Genomic DNA, 24,985 nt, shown 5'->3' on the forward strand with positions numbered 1-24,985 from the left:
GTCAGAGACAATTTTGGATAAGTCACTCTTTGGTAAACTCAAACCATTTTAATACATTTACAAATACAAAGAACTAGATTTAAATAATGTTCAGATTGTGACATGGAGAAATTCAAGAAATATAAAATTAGTACCCACATCCTGCTATCCTCAACTCATACTTCCATGGAAAAAGGTCACACCAAAGGCACCACAGCACAGGTCCAAGATAAAGGGTGAAGAATAACTGTACATTTCTTGGATTTTGCATGTCTCAAACTTCATTTGTCAAAACACATTTTTTTAATTTTTTTTTTTGTTTTTGCATTTAATTACTTAAAACAAACATTCAGGAAAAAAAACAGTATCAGAAACACCAACTTGTTTTTAAGTGGGTAAACACATAGACTACCTTCCCTAGACACAGACATAGATTTTCCCTTACTGGAAACAAAAGTTCTACTGTTGCTTCAAAGAGAGAAACATCTCCCCACCCTCTGCCTCTGTAGTGAGGCAAATTTTAGGACAAAAGAGGCAAATCCTGTGCTCAAATTAACTGCTCCAGTGGAGCAGGTGGGGCTTAGACTGTAAATCTGTATTGAGTGAAATGAATTCTTATTGCAGACTGTCACAATATTAAGAACTAGTGTATTTAATAAAGCTACTGCACAAATATGCCCCAACTTCACAGGAGCCAGAAAAGCTTGACAAGGTAGCAAACATACCTTTTTGCTTTCCTGTGATTTAGGAATGAGCTTTGCTTTTCTGAATTTCAGGAGTTAAACAGCATGTTCACAGATGGATTTTCAATATTTGCTAAACAAACATTAAGGCCCAATTATACAAAACCTGTATTTTAAAGAAGCACGTGATTAATTCTGTTCATCAGGTAGAATTTTACACAGTAGTGTTGCCAGTTCATGCTTTTGAGGTCTCTTAGGCTATTACTGTTTTTTTTTGTTGGGGCTCATTTGGGGTGGGGATTTTCTGGTTGGTTTGGTGGTGGCTTTTTTTATTTTTTTCTTTTGTTTAACTGTTACCATTATGCTTCACATTTTATATATTATACTGACCTAAATGACAAAGTTAGCACCATATTAATAAAACACATTTGGTGAAACAAAAAAGATTTAGAGTATATTAAAAGTTGTTGGTAGTTCCTTTATGCAGAAAACAACCACGGAAAATAGTAGGGAAGCCATAGCAACTCTGTAATACTCACACATGAAATAACAGACATATTGCTTGAAATTCCCGTAGCGTATTTTTTATACAAAAAAAAAAGTACAAATTCCAAGTGCTGACATATCACTTGGAGCTTTAAGTAGGAAGTCAATGTGCACCTGAAAACAGCTCTCTTTGAAGAGACCTATTAAAACACTGCTTGGAAATACTGTAGTTAACAACATCGCTCTCAGGTTTTAACCAACCACAAAGAGTGATGAAGTTAAATTGAGTTACCTGGTATGGTTCTACAGTACGAAATGAAGGTAGATTCTGAGGCCAGTAAAAACACATTTAAAACCACAATGCTACTTTTAGGTTTGCTAATATTTCTTTTTAAGATATATATATATATAGATATATCTATCTCTATATATATAAAAAGGTCAGCACCACAGGTTGTCCAGCTTGCATTCTAGACAACTAACATAACCCCTCAACAATTTAACCATAATTTAATAGATTTATGGCATTTGGTTTATATATGTTATAAAGCAAAGCTATTAAACCAAGGTAATTCGCTTTGCTCACTTTTGCACACAAAGTAATAGTTGAATAAAATGAAAACCAAACAACATTCTTTTAAAACCAAAACCATCCTCCCAAAGTCTGACGTTCTAAATCCTAAGCAGAGAGGAGACCTAGCAGTTGTAAGAGTGGTACATGGTATAAACCTTGACATACTTTTACATTCACCTCAACCAGAATAGGAAAAGTGAAAGCATTTTATATATATAAAGCAAATTTATATATATAAACAGACTAACTACCAAAAACAGTTAGCAAAAGCAAACAGATTTCATCCTGACACACGGAAGGAACCAAAGCTGTAATACTCTCTCCCCCCACTGCTGTGTAACTCATTACCAGCAACAGGGCTTCAGAAAGAAAACAAGGGAAGATTACAGCTTCCTGGTGTATCCAGCAGAGCTGCCAATCTTTTTCTAATATCTTTCTCCACTGGAATTTGTGTCTTGCCAGATCAACCAGTAGGGACACTTCAGCACTCTTTCTATGCTTTCCCCAGCACACTGTCTTTTAGATTTTGAGCATCTTCAAAAGTAAAACAGAACAAAACACACCCCCCCCAACAAAACAACAACCAACCCAGCCTCCTTCAAAAACAAAGAATACTTATGTAGTCTTCTTCAGAAACCATTTCAAACTGATTTCCAGAAGGTCAGGAAAATTAAACAGCTGTTATACTTGTACTGAAGATTACTAAAATAATAATATTTTAAAAATACATTAGTAATGTGCTTGTCCGTGTTGCACTAAGAATGTAGTATTTTAATCAGATGCGTTAGACATTGCATGAATTTCCATACTAGAATCCATAGCTTCAGAAGCTGAAGCATCATTATCTACTTTCTGTTCTGCAAATGCTTCTGTTCTGTCCGGAGACTCTACCCTGGTTCTTACTTCTGTTACTCCAGGGTGATTTTTTCGCAAGTGCTGGTTGAGTGTACCCTGGAAAGGAAAACATTTTCCACAGATCTCACAGCGAAAGGGCTTGTCATCTGTGTGACCACGAATATGATACTCAAGTTGGTCCTTGCGGGTGTATTTCTTCCCACAGAACTTGCACACGAAAGGAGTGATTCCCATGTGCAATCGCATGTGTCGATCAAGGCTCCCTTTCTGGTTGAAAGACTTTCCACAGTAGATACAGATCAGCCTCTCGTTGTATGGGTACCAATGACCTCTTGCGTTTCTTTCCCGTGGACTGTTTTCATATCCTGGGTTACTCACCATGGATTCACTGTCAGCCCCTTGCACCAAGCCCTGAACATCACTGTGCAAGTGACCAGCGGATACCCGTTTCTGGCGTGCGCGACCCCCTCTGAAACAGCTTAGCATTGACCTGGAAGGACTCGTATTGCTCAGGCTTCCAAAGGTTTCCGACATACCTGTAGCCTGTGATGAGGCATGGGAAAACGAATAAACATGTTGTAAGACAGACCCATAGGAACCAACATTTACGGCTACCACTTGCTCTCCATCCACCATTTCAGTATGATATCCATCATCACCAAGCGAAGAGCTATCGGAGCAGCTTGGCCTGTCAGACTTCTCCATTTTAACTTTCACCTCTGCAATCTGACTTTCCCTTACTATCAGGTCTCCTTGCTCATGATCACCTTCAATCTGAATCTCATATTCAGAGATACTCCCACTGCTTCCTCGATCTGAATGCCCTTCTTCTTGCAGACGACTACGTAGAGTTTTGCCTGGAGCAGTCTCCATCCGAAGATCGCTGCCTGCTGTTGACTGTCGCACCTGAGAGCAATAGGGGGGAGATATCTCAATGGGATTGGCAAAGTAGCTGCTGTCCTTAACTCCATTGCGATTTTCAGGATTTTCTTCAGCACCAACAGTGACAGAGTCAACATCACCGACACTGATCTTCGAATGAATACTCTCCAGTATCTGTGTGCATTTATCAATGACGCACTGCATCTGTAGAAAGCTAGCTGCAGTTAGAAAACTAACAACATCCTTCAGCTGTAAGGACATCCTTCCAGTGTAACAAAAAGAAAGCAACTGTTCAAAAACATTGGGGTTTTTAATAACTGATATTGATAAGCCACTCATGGTGCTCAGCGCTGAATGGTCACGGAAATATGGAGAACTAGCAGCTAAGACAGCTTTATGGGCTCGAAATGGCTGACCCTGAATATGCACAATTATGTCACATAGCTTCCCTTGCAGGCGGAGCTCGTTTAACTGGCTCAGAACAGTGTTGCTGTACTCGGGCACATCAAACTGAATGAAACTGCTGCTGTCCATTTCTACTGATGTAAAGAGTAATCTGAAAGAAAAATAAGAAGATTTGCAGCTGAGAATGAATGCAGAGTTTTCCATTTAAAAAATAAATGCTTGCACATTTTGAAGTTAAATCACCACATTGATCTCTTTAAGGTGCATTACAACAAAACAGTTGGTATAAACACTTGTTATAATACAAAAAGTAAGTCTTAATCTACCCATTTCTTGTATTTCTATAATTTGAATTATCCCTCTGCAACATTCACAATTCAATGCTCATAATCCATCCCAGGTTCCCTGGGACAGTCTATGTCCTCAAAGGAACTCTGTAATTTCACTCTGATTTAACTCTAGGCAAGTGATTTAACTCTAGGCAAGTTAAAAACTTCAGAAGCTTTAAGAGGTGTTCAAGTCAGATACTACATTGATACTTGCATTGTTAAATTGCCCAAGAATGATCTTTGGAAGGTACTTTATGAGGTTTGAAAAACCTGCTAAAGAAAAGCGACAGGGATGTGTGTGTGCACGCACACACACAAATGTGTTTTAAAAACATTTAAGTCTAGATATGTCAGGGTTATCTCAGAGAAGATGACTACACTGCACAGGGACATTTCTGTTTAAACATTTACCTCCTTAGAAATTAAACTGCACAATTACTTAAAAAAAGTAAAAATCAATCTTTCAATACACACATCACAACCACGGAAATCCTGGTAAAAGGAAACATTTAAGTGTGGACTCAGTTCCGAACTATTTACCCAGTGTGTCAGAGGTTCCCAGATAATACTGAATTTGGGTCAATCTGCAAGGCAGCGTTTGAAGGGAAAGCGCTGGAGCCACCCAGGGACTCTCAAACTTTTTAAATCTCCTTTTGTGATTTTTTTAGACCAACCATGTGAACGTTGAAGCTCATCTGATACAGAAGCGATTTCTCAGCTACAATCATCTGACATTTGAACTCTAACCTAACTCAGAAGCCATGGGTACTCCAACTTGCCTGATACACTGGGAAAGGATGTTCCCAGAGGCTGTAGGGAGATGTTTACATTTCAAAACAAGATCTAAAGGATGTTACCGATTTTTCATGGAGTATTATCACAAAAAGGACACACATGCTTGTCCCCCTGAGTGTGTCTCACTGTAGCAGACACCACCCTACATTTCCAAGACTGGGCCCCTAATCCAGTGCCCCAAAAATCTTCAGGCTTTTACTGCTATTCTCATTCTTACTAATGTAGAAGTCTAAACACATAATATTGCCATCATACCTGTTTTTCCAACTGCATAAAGAGATCTCAACATCATCCATTGACTTCTGACGCAGGAAGCATGTCCAATGTATCACAACATACTAGTGGATATTTTTTTCTATTTATGTCTTATGTTACATGCTGTAATGGGACATATGAACAATTTAAATCAAATGATGAAAATTCAGACACTCTAAAAACAAAATCAATGGATATGAATATGGTAAAAAGCCTACAAGGAAGAGCTGGAGCTGTATCAGCTGACTGTCACTTAAAACTAACATTCATACTCTCTACAAATGGAACCTCTTTTCAGCAGAGCAACAAGACAGCCAGCTTCCTGACTTAACATTATGTCTGACTTAGAAACAGCCTAAAGCTCTCATAGAGCATTCAAAATCAGGTTGTCAGAGTTGCTGAACATGTTCTGTAAGATACCAGTGGGTCAGAGATTAAAATGGGTAAACCAGACATCATTTGAGTTTTTACAGTTGTTACGTGAAAGCAGGACAAGAGATGCTTTATGTGCTCTGCTGAGGGAAATAAGGATTAGAAGGTGGTTAGCAGAAGAGGTATAATCACAGCTATCTATACAAAAATACCTTTGGCAGGGCAACAAAGCCACAAAATGATTCAGAGCTTGTGAGCTGATGCAAGTCAGACACAGGTCAGAAATCAAACATTACAACAAACAAACCCCAGCCTAACAGAGGTGCAGTTAAACAGCAACCTCAACTGTGCTACCGAGCATCCCTGTACATTGTGCAGGGAGCCACTGCTCGAGTCCCCACCAGATGCACCCATGCCACTGGGAAGACAAGTTTCAGAAGTCAAGGATACATGTTTGTCAAGTTGTTGCTCACCTGACAGGGCAGCAGGCTTCCATATAAACCCAACACAGGTGACTACCTTTAGGTGTGGGGCTTATGAGCTCTGCACAAATGGGACACCAGGACATTCCTGATTAAGTTTCTCTTGACTAAGCTTGTACATTCATATACTTTTCATATACAGAAAGTGGCCTTCCTCTTTGCCTCATACTTCCCTATGGGCTCTTACTCAGCAAAATGGAGAACAACTTAGTCCTACGCAAAATATTAAAATACAAATTGTCACCACTTGCACCAGTCCAGACAGAAGGAATGAATGAAGGACAAGTACCTCAGTAGAAGGAAAATGGACATTTTATGCCTTACCATTGAGAAAAAAAGAAATGTTCTTTTGATCATGGCATCTTAGTATCTCTAAATGAATTCATGTTCTCTAGGACATGGCCACACATTGAAAATGGACTGTGACCACATCCCAGAGAAGCAGGAAGAGAGGGACATAAAGAGGAAAGGGATTCACAGTGATCCTTGCATATCACAAATCTTCTAGAACACCCAATTATGTCCACAGGCAGATGTATCCACAAGTAACTCGACATTCTTGTTCTCAGATTTGTTTAATCTTTCTTTTGGGAAACGAAGCAGCACATTTTCCTTAAAATGTTAGGAGTAAACAGCACAAAACCTGGTAGTGAGTGGGGAAAATGATGGAGCTAAAAGTCTGCAAGTGTGGCTGTCAATATAAGCAGTAAAAAAAAAAAACAGAAATAGGGATCAAGGGAATATACAGTATTGCTCTGAAAGCAAACAGATCAAGTCCAGAAAACAGCCTAAAAAGCAGCGGATCATGAGTTTCTCTACCCATCTGCTCTTGAAAGAAGAAAGCAAACAAGCTACAGCATGCACTTGACTACTTTTCCACCTTAGTCTCCTTGAAAGACACATCCTTCCTGTGACCTTGAAAACATCTGTAGAAAGCTGGGGTAAAATGACAAGAATTTAGAACAGCAGCAGCACTTGGCAGAAGAGAAACCCTTTCCTCACTTCCAGCCAGACTCTGAAATCTCCAGTTGAAGCAGTCCAGGAACTGACAAGGATGCCAGTGAACCCCACATTCAGGGTTCATTCAGGGAGGATTGTAGCAGGAACAGTGCTGAGACTACAGTGATTTTGCTGGGGTATTCCAACTTCATTGTATCAGTTTGGGAAGGCAAGACCTGAGGAAAAATGCGGCATCACACATGCCAGAGCAGGCACCACTTGCAGTGTTTTACTGACGAATAATAGAAGAATGATCTTATTTATTCTTCCAATTTTTTAACAGCTTCCTCCAAGTTGAAAGGTCTCCCTAAGCTCTTCTCTTGGGGTGAGGAGAGCAGCAGAAAGATACTCTAAAGCACAAATTAGCTTTGGACATATCAAAAGTTCAGAATGAAGACAATTTTATTTGTATTATACAAATTCAAGCATTTGAAGGGTAATGAGAACTAAGATAAGTCATAGCAATGTCAGGTACTCTCATGGTTAAAAAGTAATGTATTTTGTCTTGCTTTAGCTTCCACCCCTGCCTGCGGCAGAGTGCAAAGTTAGGTTAAAGTCCTGTGAAATTTAAATCCACCTCTGGGCACTGGGCTATGAACAGGTCCTCCCTCAACCTTCCTGCACAAGCAGATCAAAGTATTTGAGGTTTTTATAGATGCTATATATCTAAGAAATCGGCTAAAGGCTTTCTTGTTTTAAAGCACAGCCAGAGCTGGACACCAAGTTCACTAAGTCTTAGCAGGGCTCGGTGTTGAGCCTCCTGTCTATTTCTGTAGGAGATGATCCAGTCACACCCAAAAGAATCGTATCAATTCTCTTCACGCCTGCATTTCATTTATTCATCAGGGTCTGACACAGCAAACATAGACCATAATATGAATTTACTAGTAGTGGATTGCTGCCCTGTGTCTTCAAACAACAGTGCTCATTGCAGTAACCTGTGAACATGAGAGTGATACATTTAACATTTCACATTAGATTTCAACAGAAACTTACTTTAAAAATCATGTTCTAGAAAAGCTCTTGTTTCACTTAAAAATCCAAGAATAGATGGTGACAAAACACACTCAGCATTTTAATTTTACTGACATCATACAGTAGCAGCAGGGAAGCATCATATAACTACAACACGAAGCTGTGTGTCTGCCAACGCCGTATTAGTTTCTGCTTCTGAGTCTGCACCTGTTTAATTTCATTCACCACTGATGTATGATTTGCTGTTATCATGGACAGGTGAGTAATACAAATTCTGCTCATCTGAACTCACACAAAGGTGTGAGAAAAGATCCCCTGCATTTTCTTTAGTTAGCTCAGCAACATGGGTTCCTTGGGGAAAAAACAGACATTACAAATCACAGCTGTGTCTGAAAACTGAAATACATAGAAAAGTTAAGAGGATCATAACAAAAATTAAGACTAAAGCAAGAAAAGTGCTCCATGCCGCCAAGAATGGATACTCCATATATTCCTGCTCAGTATACAGAGAAAAAGCAAGGAAAGAAACAACCATTTCTACAAAGCACTACACTCCTCACTTGCACTTTGGAGCATTGAGTGTTTACTACACCAGCTGTGAAAAGACATCATTGCAAACATGTATTCAAGAGAATCTTAACCTAGGAATATAACTCTTTTATCTGTGCTCAGGGAAGATCTAGGGCAAAAAATCTTCATCACCCTCACTCCTTTCTGTTTAAATTTGCATTTCAAATTTGCCTTTGTTTTCAGATTACAGCAGCCACAATAATTAACGCTGTACCAAAGGAAAACTACAATCAGATACTTCACAGTCTCGGGGCATTCCTAAGAGTCCTCTTTAAATAATCTTTGAAATCAGGAAAGAAACTGATCATACAGTCTTTTGCAAGTTCATACTCATAACAGTGAAGTACTATATTCTCTTTGAAAAGCCAACATACAGCAGAGTGCCCTTGCATGGCCTTAATGTAGTGTGACACACAGCGCTGCTGCCTTGCTGAAAATCTGGCTCTGAAGCACGGTCAGCTTCCCTACAGTGAGGAGACAGATTTTAGTATCACAGGAATTAATAAACAAACAAATAAATAATGTAAAAAGGCAAGCTACTCTCCCAACAACTGAGACAATTTTGTGCAGAACTACAGCATACTTATAATAATACAACAATATAGGCAGTACTATGTAAATACATAGCATTGGGTTTTGCATCAATTCCTCCTAAATTCAAGCAGCCATTTTCTTAAGAACTCTCCAGCCTTTAAACATCATGAAGGAAACTAAATTATATTTATCTCAGGTGAGGTGATCAGATTCTGCTATTTTCTATAGATTTAAAAATCAATTGCACTAAAGGTTTTTCCAGAAACACATGCAATGAATACTACAAATAGAGCCTTGTGTATTCCCAGCTCATCCATGCAGTCTATTTCATGCTCTGTACAACACACTGCCAGAGGCATCCTCCTGGTGACAGAAAATATACCTAATGACACACTTCGCAGTGCAATTTATGCACTAAAATCAGAGCCATGCATAGACATCTATATAAAATTAGAACAACTCCTTCCAACCACAGAAAGAATGACTGGGGGAATGTTTCCACTTGGCACTTAAGGAAACACTTGGAGCTTAATGGAAGAGACCTATATAATAAGTCTTTGTGTACTAACTAGATTTTTCTAAACTTTGACTGCACTACATAGAACTAACATTTAAAAGCTCTTTAACATATTATTTATCAGCTAAGTCATAGCATTCTGGCAAGCAAAAAGCTGTTGAAACCTTACTCTGTCTGAATTTGGTCATCTAGATGTTACCTGATAGCAGTAATTCACAAGCACATGGCTATTAACTAAAACCAAAGAAAACACAAAGCAATAGGCTTTAAGATCGGTGATAAAATTGCAAGTCTCTGCCTGACCACATAAAGTAATAGCTTCATCCATTTTCTTTCAAAGCTTCCCTCGAATGGAACATTAAATAAGTATGTACTTAGTGCTCAAATCTTTGTCATGTCAAACAACACAGTCTCCTAAATCACTCTTATTTATACTCTTCTTTTGTGAAGAAGAGTTTTCAGGGAATTACAAAGCTGAACTTAGAAGCATTAACCGCCATAGAAGAATAAATCAAACAAGAATCTTTGCTTAGGTTGATTTGCATTCCTTGTTTTTAAACTCAAATATATTTAAACTTAGACACATTGAAGAGATTGCTACATACAGACATGAAAGTTTGATATCTCAGAATAAGTAAGTGACAATCATGGACTCAGATGGAAGCTTAACAAAGGTGGTATGGAGATCCTAAGAGATGCTACAGCACAACAGAACATTCTGTTAACATTTCTGTTGCAGCATGAAACTTCATTTTGTTTGCAGCATCTCCAATAGGATAAAATGCACTTTATGGCATCTTTTATACCTCCAGCGATCTGAAACCCCTTTCCAGCTCAGTTCAACACATCATTGTTAGATTCACCTCTAACAGGTAAATAAAACTGCCAGGATGATTAAAACCAGCTTGCACAAGCCTGTGCTTCTACATAAACTCCCTGCCCACACTTTTGTTATGGTCAGTACTATTTTAAACAGTCTACAGTAAATTTCTGATGCAAAAGCCATTCCCCCCCCCCCAAAAAAAAAACCTAAATGAGAACTACGCTACCTTTCTAGTAGTCCAGTATCAGAGCAATACAGAAGTTGTGGAAATGACCACATCTCTCAAAAATAAATGGCTATGGAAGCAATTAGTTCCTTTCTTAACAAAACAGGATTCAAATCCCCATTCCTCCAATTGTCAACCATTTGCAAATCACTATAATTTTGATTCACAAAGTGTATTATTTTTGGGAAAGTCTGAACTAAGCAAAAAAAAGGGGCTGTTGGAATCAAAGGAAATATAGACAGTTCAGCCAACACTTGAAATAGTGTATTACCTGTCGTAAGCATACAATAAAAGGTGCATATGTCTTATTATTCATCAGAAGCCAGCTTTGAAATGAGTCTGCTTCACTTCTATTTTAGACTAAAATACAGAACCGGTAGTGGAGACTACAGGACAATTTAAAGCTTCAATAAATTCCCTCATAAAAATGCAGGAACCCCACAGTTTCCTCAGAAACTGAAGCCAGTCAGTACAGGCCGAAATGTAGTTACTAGAAAACTTTGTTCTTGCACAATTTTATCAGTAGGTATCAGAACAATAACAGTGAAAGTCAACGTCATCATCCCTCCTCTGCAGACACAGAGGCAACTCTAAAAGTACCAAACATCCACAGTGAAACCAAGGGTAAAAGTCCTGTCTGCCAGGCAAGGAGCATGGCAGGACACAGTCCCATCACCTGCAGGGGTGAGCAGCACATCAAACCCCTCCACTCTGGGCAGGGGGATTTTTACTAATTCAGCCTTTTGCCTAACAACAACTAAGAAGTGTTTATTTTTACCTCACCAACATTCGCAATGTGATGAACAGAAAATCACCTGAAGGAAGGGGTGATTTTAACAACCAAATTAAAAAAATTGATTTATGTGTGTATATATACACACATGCTAATAATAATGCTACAAACCTAAGCTCAATGCTTAGCATGGTGCAACAGGGGAAATTATTGGAAGTGCAAATTTAGCATTTCATAGAAAGAAAAAAAACAAATAACCCAAAGCAAAACAAATAAACCAGAAGCCTCTTATTTGAGCAAATATCCAAAGACAGCAGTTGTGAAACTGAAGTCCAACCTTCGTCCCTTATTCTCAAATTGTCTTCCTCACAATTGCCTGTATGGAAGTGATTAAAAGAGTAAGAAATGAAACAACTATTGATGCATAAACAAAGCTTCACCCAACAATTGCAACCTCAGCGCAGATCATCTCTACATTCTGGCTCTGGAAGTTACTACAGAAGTGATGTGACAAGACCCTACAAGTGATGATCACAAACTTATTTTGTGCATCAATTTCATTAGAGACATGCTATATAAACCTAAACAGCTACTGTCCACACTTTGTGAGCACTGACAACTCTGAGCTGCAGGCTTCCAGAAGTCACTGTCAGTAGGCAGAAACCTCTTTAGCTGATAGCATGAGACTCGAAATACATACACCCCCCCAGGACTTCAAGTGGGATGGAAGAGGAGAGGGTTTTTGTATCTTCAGCTATTGCAATAAATTGTGTGCTACTGATGTAATACTTGGTTCCTGTTACGCATTTTAATCTATCTATTCGTTCGTTTATTTTACCCAGTCCCTCTTCCTCAGATCACAGCTGTCAGGCACCAGCGTTTCTTTTAATCCAGGAAGTACCTGTATTCTCTAGCTATCAGCAACGTTTTCTGCAGTAGATGTAAAGCAGCTCTGACAAACACGCTTCATGGTGCTGTCCCAGCCCGTTACTTCTGACAGGCTCAACCCTGCGCAGCTCTCACCGAGCCGGCAACGAGGCACCGGCACACCCCAACCCCACAGGCCGGGAGCTGTCCCAAGCTGCGGTGCAGCTAATCCTGTGCCACCTCTCCTTTCTGGCAGCCCGGCTCTCCGGTATCAGTGTCTCTCGGACCGCTCAGGCTTCTTCCAACCTCACGCTCGGCTTCGGTTCGCTCTAAAATCAACCCAACTCGGCGCTCACCTGCCGGGGTTTTGAAGGGCGCTGACAGGGACCGGGGCTGTCCCCACCGACCAGCAGCGGCCGGAGCGGACACCGGCCCCGGCCCGCCCCGCTGACAAGCCGAGAGTGCGCCGGAGACGCGGACTCGGGTTACGCGGCGCCGGCTCCAGGCGAGGCGAGGCTGGGAGCAGCGCAGCCCCAGCGGGAGCCGCTGACACCGCTCCCACACGGGCCCTGCGCCCCGTCCCGGCCGCTCGTCCCGCAGCCGCCGCCCCTCCGGGGCCTGTCAGTGCGCCGGGACACCCACACCCCCCACTTCCCCCCGGAGAACGGCTTCGTCCCACACGGGAGCGCCGCGCCGGCCCCCGGGCCAGGCTCCCTCCGCACCGCGCCGGCCCGCCTGCCGCTCACCCGGAGCTGTCAGCGCCTCTCACATGGCGGGTCCCCGGCCCGGCTCCGGCCCGCTCCCACCGCCGCTTCCCGCCCGCTCCCGCAGCTCCTCGCACCCGGAACTGGTTCCGCTGGCAGCGCTTCCGCTTCCTGGTGACGTGCGGCGGGCGGAGCCGCCGGTGCACCGGGCCGGGCCCGTGCCGTGGCCTCCCGTGTGCGGCAGTGGCAGCGCTTAAGCTTCAAGCGAGGCCGTGCGGGGCAGAGCCGCTCCCGGGGCTGCGGGTGGCGCCGCGCTGTTAGAAACGCACCACAAGCGGGCAGTGGCAGGAGGTGAAAGCGGTGGAGATCACCGTGAGCGGCTGGAGCTGAGCTGCCCCCCGCGGGGTCTGTGCTCGGGCGTACCCGGCTGTGTATGTGCAGAGAGGGGCCCTCACCCGCGGTGAGCCGCTGCCTGCGCGGGGCAGTGCAAGGGAGGAGTTAAAGAGTTCGCCCGTGTCCCTCCACCCTTACCCCTCACTCGTTGGCTGGCATCCTGCACCTGCTGGTGGATTCACTGCTGCACCACACAGCTCATGGTGTGAGTCAGGAGTCTGGTGCCACTGGGTACCGCCAGAGCACCCGCATGGTCCGGCCTTGCACATCACCTCCGAGGGGTGACTTTCTCTCGCTATAGAACAGATGGAAGAGGTGTTGATGGGTTACCAGATAAAGGAGCAGACGGGGAGAGCATCCTGACCGGGGGCACAACAGGCACACGAATGGCAACTACCTCAGCACCAAAGAAATGTGCCCAATCATTCACTTGCTGTGTCAGGAGAATCAGGTTTTAGTGTTCTCTTCGGCCAGGCTGGCATGTGCTCAGTGTTTCAAGAAGACACGTTACTAGACACACTTTTTCTTTATATATTTAATAAAGTTATATATCAACAACTTTTGGATTTGTACTTTTGTTTGCGCTCTTATCGTTTTGGCAAAAGTGAAATATTAAATACTAGTACTAGACATGCATTCCTTTCATTCAAGCTTAAGAAAACATTTACAAAGTTGACAGGTAACATTTATTAAAACATGTTATACAAAAAAGGGGCATGGGACTCTTCTATAAGAAGAAAATATTGAACAGTAACATTAAATTAAAACCATGCTGTACAATTAGGACAGCAATATTTATAGACAAAACTATCCAACCTCTGCAATACAGGCATAACATCTCACAAAATATCAAGATATGCAAATTTACTATTATAAATGACTTGTTTAGAATAAAAACTTATAGCTCATTAAGGAAGATTCACTTGACTTGCATAAACAGTTACATTTCTGGAAGAAATATGGAATCCCATGAATAATAAAACAAAGGAGCAGCAATTGACAGACACAGGCTTCAAGCAAAAATCAGAACTTACAATTTAATCACATTAAAATATATCATCATTTTGTTTTCCAGCATCTTCCCCATGGGCACTGGCAGTTTACAGCTAAAGAAGCCTAGCGAGCCAATAAAGCATTTAAATGACAAAAAAAAAAACCAACTTTCCTATGTTGTTTTGAGAAAGGTTCTGATTCCATTAAAGGAAAACACTCAGTGCTGTAGGATCTCATAACTCAGAGACAGGTCTCCTTCCTGGTACCAACACCATGAGATTACAAGACATGAGGTGCCTCCGTTCTTTCAGGCTCAATAATACAGGGATAGCAAGTATTTTTGTATCAAGAAACCCAATACATCAGCCTTTGATCATCTCGCTTCTGATACAGGACAAAGTTTCTCAACCCCAGGAACACTTCAGATGAACAAAAGCTAAGACCAAAACTTGTCCTGACAGTACCTTCCAGAGTCTACCTGCTCACCCATAAAGCAAGGCCATGTTTAAAACCCAGAACAGCAAAAACCCCCAACAGTGGTGTGTGAAATAGGAACCTCCTCCCTTAAAAGTCAGATACGCACCTAAGCAGAGCTCTTAATGCTGTTAACAGCTGAATTTTTCATACTCTTACACAGTTTTTTATGATCAGCTACACAGATTCCATGGTAATTAACATCTTAGTTACAAATTGGAATGCAAAGGAACTTAGCTGTAGTATCATTTTCTTACCACTGATAGGACAATGAATGGCTTCATGGTAGCAGGGAATTCTGAAAGCCTCCTGCGTGTACAATGACTGTTTTCCAGAAGACATTCACCTCACTGCAGTCAACAGCAAGCAGTGTAAAAATGCACAGATGTTACTAAGCTGTATCATTAAAGATCATGAAGCTTAAGGGAAGACTAATGAAATTCACCATATACATATGCATTCCTATTATCTATTTATAGGGATTGCTTCCTTCCTCCCTACAAACAAGAAGTAATTTCTTGTGTGTTGAACAAGACCACTCCGCTAGCAAAGATTAAGAGCTTGACAAGAAGCTGCATCTGCAGGTCTTGGTTTACACTGCACAACTCTATCAGCCATAAACTGCAGGGTTTCAGTAGCAGGGGGCTGCAAGGCTGACAGAGTATCTCCAGTTGGAAGGGACCCAATAAAGGACTACCTAAAACTGTATGACCAAGGGCATTGTCTGGACACTCCCTGACATACAGCAAGAGGTTACAAACTGCCCTGTGATGGTCACAACAGGTCCTAGCCTGCACTGAAGTGCATGCAAACGATCCACTGCATGCCAGAACTTCAGCCAGAGATGCGCACAGTGCCTCTGCTCAAACATGTTTAAGGAAGAGTGGCAGCTGCTAGCAAGAGGTGCATGGAGACACATAAGAAGATACTCCCAGGGAAACACATGTGTAAACGTGGATAAACTGAAGAGCTGCCCTTGGGAAACACGTGGAGAAGACACTGAGGACATGTATAGACACACACAGCAGGACACACTCCATGCCTGGGATATTCACTTCTGAAGGGACTTTGGCCTGTAGCTAAGCCATGCCAAAGCAGGTGCACGTCTGAAGCCTTCAGGAGAGCCAAGCTGGAACAGACACATCCCTGATGGAACTATGTGGTGCCACGACGACAATCAGTGACAACAACCAGCCCAGAGCAGCACAGGACACCCACTGAGATGAAGAGTGGCAAGACAAGTCAGTGTGGCAATGAGCCCAACCTCCTGAGTGATCTGTCACCTCACTACAAGAGCTGGCACGGGCTGAATGCAGCTCTCAATGAAAGCAAGGGAAACAATAGGAGATTACAAAGGCAGGGAGAGGTGTGAGCCTTAAACTGAGACTGAGGAAAGGGAAGGACAGAGGTTTCCTTAAGTGTTTAAGTAATTTCTTGTTATCTCCCCCCCCCCCAGTACCTGAATCAGCGATCAGAGGTTTGTCAAAGGGCAATATAGTAAATTCATGAAAACCAACACAAGTCAATTGTTTTGCCTGTGATGAGCAAAAGCATTTTAGACATGTTATCTCAAGCTTTCCTTACACCATCATTCCCATCAACCTCATGACAATCGTATCAATATTTTCCTGCAATCGACTGGTTTCATGTCAACTAACATCAAAAAGCCAAGTGCTACAGGATCAGCGGAGCAACATTTGTTGGACTTTTAGGACAATGTCATAAAATGGGGTAAAACAGTAATAAGAAATATTATAAAGTTACTATTCATGCTAAGTCATTAAAAGAGGACATGGTTCTATAATATGATCTACTGGACCTGTTATAAAACCTTTAAAGTGTCTCTCGCAGTACATTTTATTTTAAAGCTTTATTTCAAAGTAGTCTAACTGCAAATAGGAGCAACGCTTAACTTTGAAATGTCCCATATAAAAGTCATTCCAAGCTGGTAAAAGAAACAGTTTTGCTGGCAGCTCTGTAGGATAGTCTGGGTTTAACAGAAAGAGGTGTTTTGCTTGACCGTGTTTTTCAGCCTGGTGCCTCTGACCAGCCTTTTTGATGGTTAAATGGGAAGAGGCACCCTTAACCTTTGTATGCAACACTGAAGTGACAATTTGAAAGGGGTTGAGAACTAATGTAATACACAAGATTACTCCTGAAATGAGTATGAGAATACCTTCCCTCGAGTGTGATGATGGTACCTGCAGAAATGACACCCTGTATGTAGTAAGGCCTTGCAGAATGGAAAAATAGGGCCACTGAGTGCAAGAACCCTCTTTCTTCTACACTCATGTAAACAGGCAAGCATTATAATTATTTTTTTTCAATATTAAAAAAGACAGTATTAGCAGTGTGGAAACAAACCATAAAGGGAATATATTTCTAAGTTTAAAAAACATACTTATAAAGTTTTATGTTTTTTCCTCTTTTTTTTTCTTTTCCTTTTAAATACAAAGTGCTTCTATACATTAAGCAGGTTACAGTGTTAGTGAGCAAATCCCTGTTTAGTTACCTTGATTACAAGGGTTATATATGGCCACCATGGTATACTGTAGAGTTCAATTAAGTGCTAAGAACAGGAACTCTGTGGTGCTGACCATTTATGCCCATTGCCAGCAACGGGTTCATCCTATTTGGGAATATCCGTTTTAACAAAATTCCATATGAAAAATATCTGAAGCATTAGAAGATTAAGAGCCTCTCAAGAAAATTAAAGTTTGTAAGTAGAATGTCAGAAAAGAAGCTACAGTCATTACAGCCCACTGAGTAGTAAAACCCCAGCTTGTACCAGACGTTCACATTCAACATACAGTCTGGTTGCATCTTAAGACAATTTGTAACTGGGAGTTTAAAAAAGCATCTAAATAGTAACTATCTTTGTGTGGTTTTGCTTCACCATACAGGGTCATCTGTTATGTATGTATCTGTTAAGTATGTTATCCTGCATATCACAGTATCTAACATATAAATTTGGGCCAGACAGGCTTAGGCCTTTGGTGCTGGGTAACTTCCCCCTCCTCATGTTACCAGCACTGTACCTGGACATCAACTCTTTGTGTCATAGTCTGTGTATGCTCTGAAGGCTCTTTCCTTTTTATGTTTCAGTAAACTACAAAAAGGGTTAATTGCTTTTGCACAGGACTGCATTAAGCTTTCAACCCCAAAATCCTGTTGCCACCTTTAAAATTGATGCATTCACTCTACCTGCAGAGCTGGCAGCATCTCTCGGAACTACAAATGCTCCTCCATCTATCGCCAGGAATGAGAGCCCAGCACATAGATCCTCATCCTAACAAAGCAGGAGCACCACTTCCCCAGCAAACCCCCAGACTTCAGACATGAGCACGGTACCATGTTCTCAGTACCATTAATAGATCCAAACACCGTAATTCCTACTTTTTTTTTTCCCACAAGCAACTTCACCTTCAGAGGTAATCAACCCGGGCTGCTTGTGATCACATGTACAGTCACAGTAGTTCAGTACCAAGAAGCTGTGTTATAGTTCTTCCTGTTCAAAGAGTAAAAGAATTAAAAGTATAAATACCTATCAATGACTAAATAATTTTCCTAAAGCAGGTTTCTAAAACTAGATAGAAGTTCTCAAAGAAGTTTTTGTACCAATAAAAAGTCAATTTGGGAATCCACAGAGTTTGGTACTTGCTACTGTAGTAAACCACAAAAATCTGACCAGAAAACTACAGTTTGAATGTTTGATTATTTTGGATAAGTTCCAAAAATTACTTTTTTTTTTCCTGACAGAACATTTATTACACACCCTTCTAGAAGCTCTCACGGTGTAGCAATCAAAATCAAGTCAAGCCAAGAGTCATATGGCATTAGGCCCTAGAGGAGTAGATACAAATTATGCTTAATGCAGACTGATGTTTATATAGTGCTCAACTATATTTAAATGCATTACAGACACCAAATAGAAATCAGCACAAAATTAGACATTTGTTTTACTGAAGATGGATAATAAAATGGAAGACAGATAAAGGAAAGCCAAACCATATTTAACACAGCCTTTCATTAAGCAATACAGCAAAGGCTATTTAACAATGTAAACTATCTAATGATGCACATTAAGTATGTTGGCAGTCTCCAGTTTGAGGTGGAATTCTAACTTTTTGTCATTAAAATGTGAATCCTATCATCATGAGGGTGCTGAGGCGCTGGCACAGGGTGCCCAGAGAAGCTGTGGCTGCCCCATCCCTGGCATTGCTCAAGCCCAGGTTGGACATGGGCTTGGAGCAACCTGCTCTACTGGAAGGTGTCCCTGCCCGTGGCAGGGGTTGGAGCTGGATAAGCTTTAAGGTCCCTTCCAACCCAAACCATTCTGTGGTTCTGTGATATGCACCCTGGTTTTGTCATCCTAGTTCTCTTCCTCATTAAGTAGGGCTACTTTAATTCTTGCTTCATCTAAGCATTTGCAGGATTTGGGTCAATTCTGAGCTTTGAATTTAGAAGACTTGGGAAAATCAACAGGGCTTCTAAATACTGCTGCAATTACAATAAACGTCACAGAGACCTTACAGACCTCACTTTACAAGCACCTTTCAGATTAACTGTTTGCACTTTGAACACCTGGAGTAATACTGTGGAAAGTAAAATAAGAGTTTGGTCTGTTTATACCAGCATAATCATTACAACGTGGAGGGCAGGGAGAAGATTGAGAATTTACAATAGCAAGTACCAGACATGATTTGCATAATTAATTTGCTTACTTTAATAAACAAACGTAAGCACTGATGCCTTAGTTCATCTCAGTAGTACTCTGCTCAGCTTTAGAAGCTTGGTATGACTTGGTACAGGAGGTCACATGCCGATGGAAACTGTCCCGCCACATAAACCTTTTCCCACAGATGTTACACTCGTACGGTTTTATGCCTGTATGAATTTTCATATGGCCTACGAGATGGTGTTTCATTTTGAACTTCTTACCACAGACACCACAGCCATAAGGTCGGAGGCCAAGGTGCATACTCATGTGCCGATCTCTTTGACTTTTGTGTGTAAAGCTTTTTCCACACTGACAGGGATACAGCTTATCAGCATGCGAGAATCCAGTGAGGGACGTTTCTTCTTTAATTCCTGTAGCCATTTCAATGCCTTCACTATAACCTGCTGCCATCATAAGATCCTGTCTGTGAGCATTTATATTTCCATCTGCCCTTTCACCAGAAAATTCTTCCATAGAAGAGCCATAGAAGTCAACTTGTTCATCATAATTACTTTCATCTGCCTGCTCATCAAATTCTGTTTCCATCTTTTTGTCACCTATATGAAAGTCTTCAACACCTGAAGACTGGATTGAATGATCTGCCTGAATGGCATTCATGGATTCAGACACCTGGTGTTCATCGTAAGGATTATCAACACCTTCACAGTCTTGTTCAAATCTTTCTGGTTTCACATGGATCCATCGCTTATGAGACATGATGCTGGGTTTGCTATACATAGGCCTGGTGTACTGATAATCTGCACTATCACTAGTTCCTTCTTCACCATCCTGACTTGTCATTCCAGTGCTAAGTCTATCATGTTCTGTTGAAGAATTACTGGGAAGGTACTCGTGTTCCGTCAGCTGACACGACAGTTCATCTTTAGAGCTCTCTTCTTCGTTTTCGCCATCTCTTAGCTCCTGCCCTTTATGGAATTCCGGCTGTCCTCCAGAGCCAAGTTCAAAGGTTTCAACCAGGCCGTTGTAACTACTACTGCTCGGGGACTGATGATCACTGCCATGATTCATCTTCTGACACAGAACTGTTGGGTTCCCCTCTAGCACTTCAGTGCATTTATCCACCACATGCCACATCTGAAGGAAACTCGCTGCTGTCAAGTAACTAACAATTTCAGGAGCAGGCATTACCAGACGACCGGTATAGGTAGACAGAAGAATGTTTTCAAATACCCTGGGATTCATCACATCAGGCAGGACTATTCTTCTGCTGTTTTTCAGGAGAACCTGATCACAGAAGTAAGGTGAACTGGCTGCAAGAACAGCTTTATGGGCTCTGAAGAGATGGCCCTGAACTACAATGGACACATCACATAGTTGTCCTTGCTGGCGCTGCTGGTTTAACTTCTGCAAAATGGTGCTAGAAAAATCTGGAAATTCCACTCGAAAAGAGCTTGACCCAGACTCCATTTCATTACAAATTTAGTGCTGTGCTGCAAGGAAAAGGAAAAATAAAATCAGAAATTCTGACAGTACTGACCTTCCCATTTCCTTCTACACTTTTTCTGTTTTCTTTAACAAATAACACTCAAGCAGACTCATATGGAATCAACCCAGCATCGTCTGGAACCTGTGTCACCTCTGCACTTCTATTCTCCTACCCCACCACATTTCTCGAAGTCGTACTTGGGCCACGAATTGCTCTGCCAGCATATTTTGTTGTGTTTCTTGTACCCAAGAGGACTCATCAAGAGGAACTACAAGAAGCATGGTACCCAGCTGAGACAGATTAAGCACTTCAAGCATGAATTTAAGATAACAAAACCAGTTATTTAATGAAACTCTAGCAGTAAAGTTCTAACTCCAGGTTGTCCCAGAGTTTGTAACAGCAAATGAGAGATTCTGCTAACAAAATCATCTCACCGATCCCAAATAAAGACTGATGCTACTCTTATGAAATATTCCACTTTAAATGAAGTTTCCAAAAGCCAAGATACTGATTCATACAATGGCAAAGGCAGCACAGAGAGAACCCAAGTGAAAATGAGGCTTATGACTCTTCTAGTGACAATTTCTTGTCATTTTACTAACTGAAAGGTGCGATAGCAACATCTTGCACAGCTGCAGGACTACAATCCAACTGTGTAATTCCAATCTTTTTCAGATGTTATTGTAACATTTCTTACTCTAAGAAAAACCTTACGAATCTAAAATGTTAATCAGGAAAAGGATCTCTCTACTGTACAGAATTTTATCTGCAGGCACCTTGCATTTGTAACAGTGCAACAATTATACAGTGGAAGCTCAGCTAATAGCTTAGTTTTTAATGTCTTTATTCCCACATGATCCAGATGTCTTACTACACAGGTAACAGTCTTTTAAGCAGTAATTATTTAAAATGTCTACTTTAAATTTCAAATTTTAGATAAATTTACATGTTGTTACCATTAGAAATGATGACAGAAATTTAAATGCAGCGATGAACGACCAACATTAACTGCCTGAATAAGTTCAACTTGTGCAATTTTTCAGTCTGACAATGTATAAATGGAATACAGTGGAATTCTAGAAGAGCCATGGAGTAGCAAGCAGATTTCTCTGACATTCATCTGTTTCTCATCAGTGAGAACGTGTCAAAGTTTCAACAGACACACCTGAGAGATAATACATCGTAAATTAGCAGACAGTGTATACATACAGAACATAAAGCATGTTGTTAATATGGTGTAAAACCAGAATTTGCATTACAAACAGTTGGAGGACTCTAAAATGAAAGCGCTTCTATGGAAATACAGAATCAAGACACTAAGATTATGAATCCCTGCTACAGAGAGCCTGCACAACAACCGCAGGGCTTTGCACACAGTTATGTAACCAGCAATAGAAAACTGCTCTTTTGGTGCACTTTCGTGTTAAAATGCTGGCACGTCGGCAGAAACACGTGAATGCTGAATGCAGAAGGAGCAGCAGAGCTTGCTGCCAAGACGCAGACAGCACAGGAGGGATTATGTAGCTCACTCAATGTTTAATCAACAGCTCATGGTTGCATAATCCCTTCCTTACCATTCTCATCCGTTCTCCAAATCATATTCCTGACAGCTCTCTCCCACTCCTGAAAAACCTCAGTGCCCATCTCCAAAGGTTCAGAGCTAGAGAAGGATGCCAAGCATATGGAGCACAGACTATACAGTTACCTTAAAGAAAGGTGACCAGGCTTTCCATAGCAAAGAGCATGGGAGTCAGAAAGCCATCGAGGCTTCAATAAATACAGACCCAAGCTCCTCAGAAAACTGGCATCTTTCACAGAATCATGGACACTCTGCTTTTACAATTCCTCTTCATTTTTCACTAAAAGCATAGTATCAAACTGACTTTTATGAATGCCTCTGAAGAAAACAGACTGCCATTTATGAAAGCCATTTGTAACCATAAATAATCACAGCAACAGTCCAACGAAAAAAAGTATCTTTTTTGATCATTTCCCTTCTTCCTACAGTCATTTCCAATGCTGGGTAATGGGAGGAAATAGAAGGACTAAATATTTTGTAGTTGAACTATGTAACTTGCAGTAAAGACGCATTCACTTTACGTTTTCACAAATCGTTATCGTTTTACTGCCTGAAACAATTGTTTAACTTAAGAGGTGTTTACCAAGTACCTCAGATTTGACAGGAGGATCAGGCATCATTTATGGGGGGGGGGGGGGTGTGTGTTTAAACACATGGTGGCACAAGGCAGTTTTCCTACAAATACCAACTCACCTAAATCACAGGTAAACAGTTACATTCTGCTGAGACACAAACCAACACGCACCAACTGAGGAAACAGCTTAAAACTTGCAGGTTTAGCACATCACTATTCTCAGGTGTTTTGACTAACAGCGTTATGAAAGAAGAAAGCCCTTTATATCACAAACTATTACTCCCCCTTCAGCCCTTACAACTTGCTTTAAGTATTTAATACTAGAAATAGATTTTAAAAATACTTCTTTGGAAAAGGAAGCTCTGAAAAGCTTGCAGGTCATCTGACCTTCAGGTCGTTACCTGCATAAAAGCAGAACACCACCATTAAACTTACTGTCTTCAGCTCTCTTCACTTTTACTCTTGGAAGCATCAGCCCTGTTGTGTACCCACAGAGCCAACCCACTTCAGGAGACCACATCAGCTACTGGTGTTTCTCCAGAGAGCAACAGAACACCATGCCAGCCACTTCAGTTGTTATCACCACTCCGCTTACAACTTGACAATGTTACTTAAGCATATTTAACAGTTGCCTTATATCTCGTAAGCATTACACAATACCTATTTTAGTCTTATCAAACATACTTTCTTATGCAGATGCAGTTCTTTACCTTTCAGAACGTTCCCAGATTTAAGACTATTTTTCAACACTTGTCTGCTAAAGATAAACCTTCAGGACACATTCAATGGAAATTTAAAGGGACATGCTTATAGACCTTATCTAGGTGCTGCTAATCTAAACTGGCAGCTTTAGCCAGCACTCATGAGGCCACCACACAAACAACTCCTGATGGAAGCAAACTTTTATATATTTTAAATTTTCATGTAAACGGAATCAACCAAAACGCAAATGAAGTAATTCTTATTAATAAAGCCACACTTCACTTTTACTTCCTCCTGCTCTGCCTGCATCTTCTTTATCCCAACTCATAAAGAACAAAGTCCTTTTAAGTAATTAAAACCCCACAGCCTCCACTCTGAAACACTGAGTGACACATACAAGGCAGATACTACTCACTCAAGAACAAAACTCCTCTCAGAGGCGCCTGCAGGCAGTTACTTCACCTCCCCGTACGTACTGCTACCGGAGAATCAACTTATTTACCTGCCCCGGCCGCGCCGCTGGGGCCCCGTCCCGGAGGCTGCAGGCCCAGCCAAGCCCCTGCACCCCCACAGCTGACGAACAGGGCCCAGCACCCGCTCCCACCCGCACCCCGCGGCCGGCCGCGGAGAGGCACCCGGCCGGGAAGCGGCGGGGGCGGGGAAGGCCTCACTCGCCGTTCCGCGCCGCGCTGCCCCCTCCCTGCTCCCCCCCCCGGAGCGGGTCCGCGGGCCCCGTGCGGCGGCAGCGCGGGCCGCGCCTCACCTGCGGGCCCCGGGGTCTGTCGCATAGCGGGGATCGACCCGGCCCAGCGCTGGGTGACGAGCACATACTTGAACTTTCCAAAGTTAAGATGAGATTCCACAAGAACGATTTATGGGATGAAGTCCAGAGGAGGGCCACGAGGATGATACTTAAACAGGGGAAGTTTAGATTGGATATAAGGAGGAAATTCTTTCCTGTGAGGGTGGTGAGGCACTGGAATGGGTTGCCCAGGGAGGTCCATCCCTGGCAGTGTTCAAGGCCAGGTTGGATGAGGCCTTGGATGATATGGTTTAGT

General features: G+C 41.7%; 2 protein-coding genes across 7 annotated transcripts; both read right to left on the reverse strand.

Moving 5' to 3' along the window:
* Window positions 1–986: 986 nt before the first annotated feature.
* ZBTB34 (zinc finger and BTB domain containing 34) lies at window positions 987–13,193 on the reverse strand. 2 transcript variants are annotated; one of them, XM_057401640.1, is made up of 3 exons: window positions 13,088–13,190; window positions 5,244–5,366; window positions 987–4,015 (listed from the first exon to the last, which is right to left on the reverse strand). In XM_057401640.1, exons 2-3 carry the CDS (start codon window positions 5,282–5,284, stop codon window positions 2,494–2,496), a joined length of 1,563 nt encoding a protein of 520 aa, XP_057257623.1. In that variant the 5' UTR covers window positions 5,285–5,366; window positions 13,088–13,190; the 3' UTR covers window positions 987–2,493. The 2 variants fall into 2 exon arrangements, with proteins under 2 accessions (XP_057257623.1, XP_057257624.1); XM_057401641.1 differs by lacking the exon at window positions 5,244–5,366 and having other exon boundaries at window positions 13,088–13,193.
* A 3,563-nt stretch (window positions 13,194–16,756) lies between these two features.
* On the reverse strand, window positions 16,757–24,740 carry ZBTB43 (zinc finger and BTB domain containing 43). Of its 5 annotated transcripts, XR_008971240.1 has the most exons (4): window positions 24,691–24,740; window positions 19,630–21,076; window positions 18,681–18,748; window positions 16,757–18,413 (listed from the first exon to the last, which is right to left on the reverse strand). XR_008971240.1 is itself a non-coding variant. In XM_057401644.1 (3 exons), exon 2 carries the CDS (start codon window positions 21,051–21,053, stop codon window positions 19,659–19,661), a length of 1,395 nt encoding a protein of 464 aa, XP_057257627.1. In that variant the 5' UTR covers window positions 21,054–21,076; window positions 24,691–24,740; the 3' UTR covers window positions 16,757–18,413; window positions 19,630–19,658. The 5 variants fall into 5 exon arrangements, 3 of the variants coding, with proteins under 3 accessions (XP_057257627.1, XP_057257626.1, XP_057257625.1); XR_008971239.1 differs by having other exon boundaries at window positions 18,681–21,076; XM_057401644.1 differs by lacking the exon at window positions 18,681–18,748.
* Window positions 24,741–24,985: the final 245 nt, after the last annotated feature.

Source organism: Pezoporus wallicus, unplaced genomic scaffold, assembly GCF_028554395.1.
Source record: "Pezoporus wallicus isolate ANWC-B61680 ecotype Strahan unplaced genomic scaffold, APGP_CSIRO_Pwel_v1 contig_8013, whole genome shotgun sequence".
NCBI classification, from domain to species: domain Eukaryota; kingdom Metazoa; phylum Chordata; class Aves; order Psittaciformes; family Psittacidae; genus Pezoporus; species Pezoporus wallicus.

What these genes read in the sequence shown, in the direction of transcription:
- ZBTB34 (XM_057401640.1), bottom strand. Translation starts at nt 5,284, where the DNA reads ATGGATGATGTTGAGATCTCTTTATGCAGTTGGAAAAACAG. An exon ending in TTATGCAGTTGGAAAAACAG is followed by an intron (nt 4,016 to 5,243) that starts GTATGATGGCAA and finishes TTTTTCTTTCAG; the next exon opens with ATTACTCTTTACATCAGTAG.
- ZBTB43 (XM_057401644.1), bottom strand. Translation starts at nt 21,053, where the DNA reads ATGGAGTCTGGGTCAAGCTCTTTTCGAGTGGAATTTCCAGATTTTTCT.